General features: G+C 42.3%; 1 protein-coding gene and 1 non-coding gene across 2 annotated transcripts; one reads left to right on the top strand and one right to left on the bottom strand.

Annotated features, from left to right (window-relative positions):
- Nucleotides 1–419: 419 nt before the first annotated feature.
- Nucleotides 420–492, top strand: TRNAK-CUU (transfer RNA lysine (anticodon CUU)). Its single transcript has one exon. It is a non-coding gene; the product is annotated as a tRNA-Lys (tRNA).
- A 444-nt stretch (nt 493–936) lies between these two features.
- LOC137959100 (G-type lectin S-receptor-like serine/threonine-protein kinase At1g34300) lies at nt 937–3826 on the bottom strand. The gene has a single exon (XM_068806399.1). It carries the CDS (start codon nt 3761–3763, stop codon nt 1268–1270), a length of 2496 nt encoding a protein of 831 aa, XP_068662500.1. The 5' UTR covers nt 3764–3826; the 3' UTR covers nt 937–1267.
- Between the last annotated feature and the right edge of the window lie 811 nt (nt 3827–4637).

Below are 4637 nucleotides of genomic sequence, written 5' to 3'. Positions count from 1 at the left end.
TCGTACTGCAGTGTCGGGAGGCCCGGAAACATCTTTTTCTGTTCTCTCTACTTTCAAGCGTTACCTATTAACCATCAAATGAAGATAAGAGTAGCCCATTAATTGGCCTTGCCAGCATTCAATGTTCAAGAAGCAATTACGTGGAGTCAGTCAAGCCATTCTTGCCATGGTTCCATTCCACATGGAGAGAGTTCTCTCCCATTTGAACTTTTACACCATTTTTAGAGTGTTTTTGTCATAACCAAAAATTTTAATAAAAGTGACGCAAAGACAAGATTACCCTCTATCTGATTGTTTCCATTAAATAATTTAGATATATTCATTTTATAGAAATTTTCTAGATACTATAAAACATGTTGGAATATTTTGTTACTGTCAAGTAGTCTACTTTATCTCTTCCTAATCACCATTAGTCAACAGCCCGTCTAGCTCAGTTGGTAGAGCGCAAGGCTCTTAACCTTGTGGTCGTGGGTTCGAGCCCCACGGTGGGCGCTTTTTTTTCTTCTTTCACTTCTTAGTTTTGACTTTTGAGATCACACGCTTGCCATTAGAGACGCTTTGCTTTGTCTTCATTTTCAGTTACTGTTCTCTTTCTACAGCTATAGCTAAAGCTAATTTTTAACATCATCGAGATGAAAAACAGCAGTTCTGATCTCTCTTAATACTACTACAAACACACTTGCTGTCTTGTAATTCTGTTTGCATGCGTTTTGTTTCTGTTTCTTTGCTTATAATGTAATACAGAAAGCATTTAGAAACAATTACTTGCATAAATCCACTGAATAAGAATAGGGACATTGCAAAGAAAACTTTTGCCCATTTCTGGTTGCATTTTGCTTAAGAAGATGACCCCTGTTTCCTTTTTCAAATGCATTTCAATTGGAAGCTGTGGAAAGAGGTATTCTGTAGCGGAGTAAGCATTAAATGGTAGGTCAATACATTGAACATAGAAAATATTCTTTTCAATTGCAGTAACAGATGACAATCAACATCAAAACATTGAAGAAATTCAGCTGATTAACTCATTTGAAGCTATAATAATCTGGACACTTCCCGTATGGGGATTTTGATTCACTATTTATGAGTTTGCAAATAGTACAATTAGATGGTTTTCAAAGGGAAGCAAGAAGGATCTGAAGGTACTTCTCTGAGCCCACATGGAACATCACCTCAAGCTTAAAAGCCTCTTCCTCGTTAGCAGCTGGAAATTACAAATTATAATACTGAAGCAAGATTTACATCCCCAGTCTATGAATCGAACCATGCTTTAGCCTGTGCCACGAAGCGATGAGGAATTCTCAAAATTCCTTCCAGACAAACCCAGGACCTGAGCAGAAGAGGTGGAAGATGGGACTTGGGCTGAAGCAGCAAAGGTGGACAAAACGCTTATACTAGCACTAGCACTAGCACTAGCACTAGCGCTACCAAGAGAACTTTCTGTAGCCTTTGGGGCCGGAGGCTTCTCGATAACCATGATCCCTTCCAACATCTGAACCACCTTCCCCATAGTAGGCCTTTGTGAAGGTTGTTCTTGTATGCACCAAAAACTTACCTGAACAGCCCTACCCAGCTCATCCAAGTCCACCTCCTGATCAGCTAATCTTGGGTCCAAAATTCTTCCAAAATTCCCCTTATCAAATTCATCATAAGCCCATAGAGAGAACTTTTTCCCACCCGTATCCTCTGAGACATCAAAGTTCCTCCTCCCACTGACAATCTCCAATAAAACCATGCCATAGCTATACACATCAGATTTTGAAGTGATTGGAAGATTGGCTAACCACTCTGGTGCCAGGTACCCACGAGTCCCCCTCACACTAATTAAAGTCCGCTGCCTGTGATCCTTTGGATTAACCAGCTTCGCAAGGCCAAAATCCGATACTCTAGCATTAAAGTTTTCATCCAAAAGTATGTTCTCTGGCTTTATATCACAATGGACTATACAATCCCTACACTCTTCATGCAAGTATGTTATTCCCCTTGCAGTTCCTAAAGCTATACTAAACCTTGCATCCCAATTCAACCCCTTCCCAGATGAGTTGTCAGAAAATAGAAAACTATCCAAGGACCCATTCCTCATAAACTCATACACCAGCAACCTGTGTCGACCTTCAGAACAAAAGCCAATTAACCTGACCAAATTCAAATGATGGGTGCTACTGATTGTTGCAACTTCCATCCTGAACTGCTTCTCTCCTTGTTCTATCCCTTCAAGCTGTTTCACTGCAACCACAGTTTTGTTAGCAAGAACCCCTCTATAAACAGCACCAAACCCCCCAGCTCCAAGCTTTTCTTTGAACCCCTTGGTTGAACGGTGAAGATCCTTATATGAGAACTGCACTGGGGCCCCTGAAGCATACTCCAGAAGGGCATATTGTGCAGACAAGCCCCCAAATTTGGTATTGTTACGGCAGAACCACCACCAAAGAGCAAATTCTGCAATAACCAGCGAGAAGAGAGTTGCAATAATGACAAGAGCAACCAACCAAGCCTCTAATTTTGAGGACTTGGTTTTAACTTGGTTTCCACTAGCAGGGGAGTTAGGAATAGCTGGTGGACAGACCTTAACGAAAGATGTGCTCGGTATAGAAGGTGATTGGTACCCACTGACGAAACCAGAAAATTTCAAGTAACACATACCCGTCCCATCGGCCAATGATGTCGAAGCAACACAAGTATTACCTGTGAGGCAATTTGATCTACAACCTGTGGATCCAGCAAAGAAAACCTGGGTGCTAGTATCGGGTGGGTACGTCAAGAACTCGGTATTATCTAACGGCAGCATAGTCGAACTCCCTGGACACTCTTCAATCTCTTGCTTCCTCTTACATCCTTGTCTTGGATCATTTGGATCAGAAAATTCAAAGTTCTCAGATGGGCACTTACAAACCGGAGACGAATCGTTGTAAGTACAAATACCCATGTTCCCGCACCATCCGAAAACTTCACACTGGTCTGAAACCGCAGACCACTGAACTGCCGGACCATTGCTACCCCTTTCAGCACTATAAGCTCGCAAATTCCCATCAGAATCCAACCTCAAAAACCTGAAAAAATCCCCACTTTCCCCGTAGTTACTACTATAGGCCAATTTGACCTCACTGGGCAAGGAACTATCATAAAGATTCAAAAGCCCAACCGGCTGAAGCATCAAGCTGGGAGAAACGAGGCTCCGGTTCGAATCAATACTCGAATTCAACCCCTTATTCCAGTATTGAATCCGGTTGTTCCACGTCAACGAGATATTGCCGGACGAGGCCAGAGAAAAAGTATAAGGACCAGATCGTAAAACCATGCTGCTGGTGAAATTCTGGGATTGGAGCACGGTATCCGTGGGGTGTTCAAAAGATTGCCACAAAGAAAACGAGGAGGTGTTTATGAGAGCAAGGTTACCCGAATCGTCGAGGACCGCAGAGGTGATCCCAAGATTGGAGGTGTTGGACTGCCAGACAGCGAAGCCGGAGCCATTAAGAAGTCGGAGGTTGCCATCGTCCGTGAATTGAAAAGTGGCGGCGCGATCTACGACAGTGTCCGTCGGGACCCAGATGGGTGTAGTGGAGTAAGCAATGGAGAAGATGTACGAAGAAGAAGATCGGGTGCTCGGGAGAAAACCCAGAGCAAATGTGTCGTTTGGGGATTTCCAGAAGGGGTTGGGGTCGGTGGGACGGAGGGTAGACCCCTTTGAGACGGCGGCGGAGGTTAAGCTCAGACGACAGAAAAAGAGGATGAAACACAGGAAGCCACAGACAGACGAAAAAACCATTTTTCGTAGCGTTGAAGCTCTAATTCGAGAAGGAGAGCAGCTCGGTGGTTTTATGTTGTTGTGCGTGGTGTCCAAACTGCCGGAGAAGAAAAGTCTTATAGTGGAAAGAGATGACTTTTGACTGTTTGCTCTGACAGGTCCTTCACGCGACATTGAAATTTGATTTTCTGTGTTTATTTTTCAATTTTTAACGGAGTCTGATTACATACGGGATGTTTATTTTTCAACTTTCTAAGTTTCAACATTCAGATTTCATTTTTAAAGCTAATTCTCGATTATTCTGCAAGCTGCTGGCTGCAGATTGCAGCTGGTCTTCCACTTTCTGGACAAAGTTGTCTATACATGTTGAATCTTTGATAACATTCAAATTACAATCCTCATCTTCTATATTAAACTTTAAATTAACAACGTTAAAAGAGTTGTAGAACGAGTCAGAACTGACTAAATCACAAAAAAAATCCGATTACCGGATTCAAGATGATTCTGCTATTCAGAAGTTCCGGAAAAATCACAATCGCTTCTGTACCAGATCCGTTGTTCTAAAATACTAATGATTAACATTCTGAATACTCCCACTAACCCTCGTCAATTTATGAATTTATTTCCTTTGTAGAACTGGAAATTTTTATTTCTTAATCGACATCCTGTACTGGGTGAAGTTCTCTGACAAGTCAAAAACAATCTAGAGTGTTGTCTGTCAAAGTAGTAAATGTTGTTGGTTGATCAAGAAAAACCATTCAAACGCGTGGTCTCAGTCTCTCCCCCAATCTTACTTCATTTGATTCTCGTCCCCGGTACGTCTGCGTCATTTTGGTTAAACGTCTTCATTTGACTGTCTTCGTCTGCCTCGAGATCATTAAGGGATATTACCCGA

The sequence above is a fragment of the Aristolochia californica genome, unplaced genomic scaffold, assembly GCF_029961685.1.
Source record: "Aristolochia californica isolate CCGP_79_NKW_82.1479 unplaced genomic scaffold, dmAriCali1.0.hap1 SCAF_3, whole genome shotgun sequence".
Taxonomy (NCBI): domain Eukaryota; kingdom Viridiplantae; phylum Streptophyta; class Magnoliopsida; order Piperales; family Aristolochiaceae; genus Aristolochia; species Aristolochia californica.
This window is presented reverse-complemented; position numbering and strand designations above follow the sequence as displayed.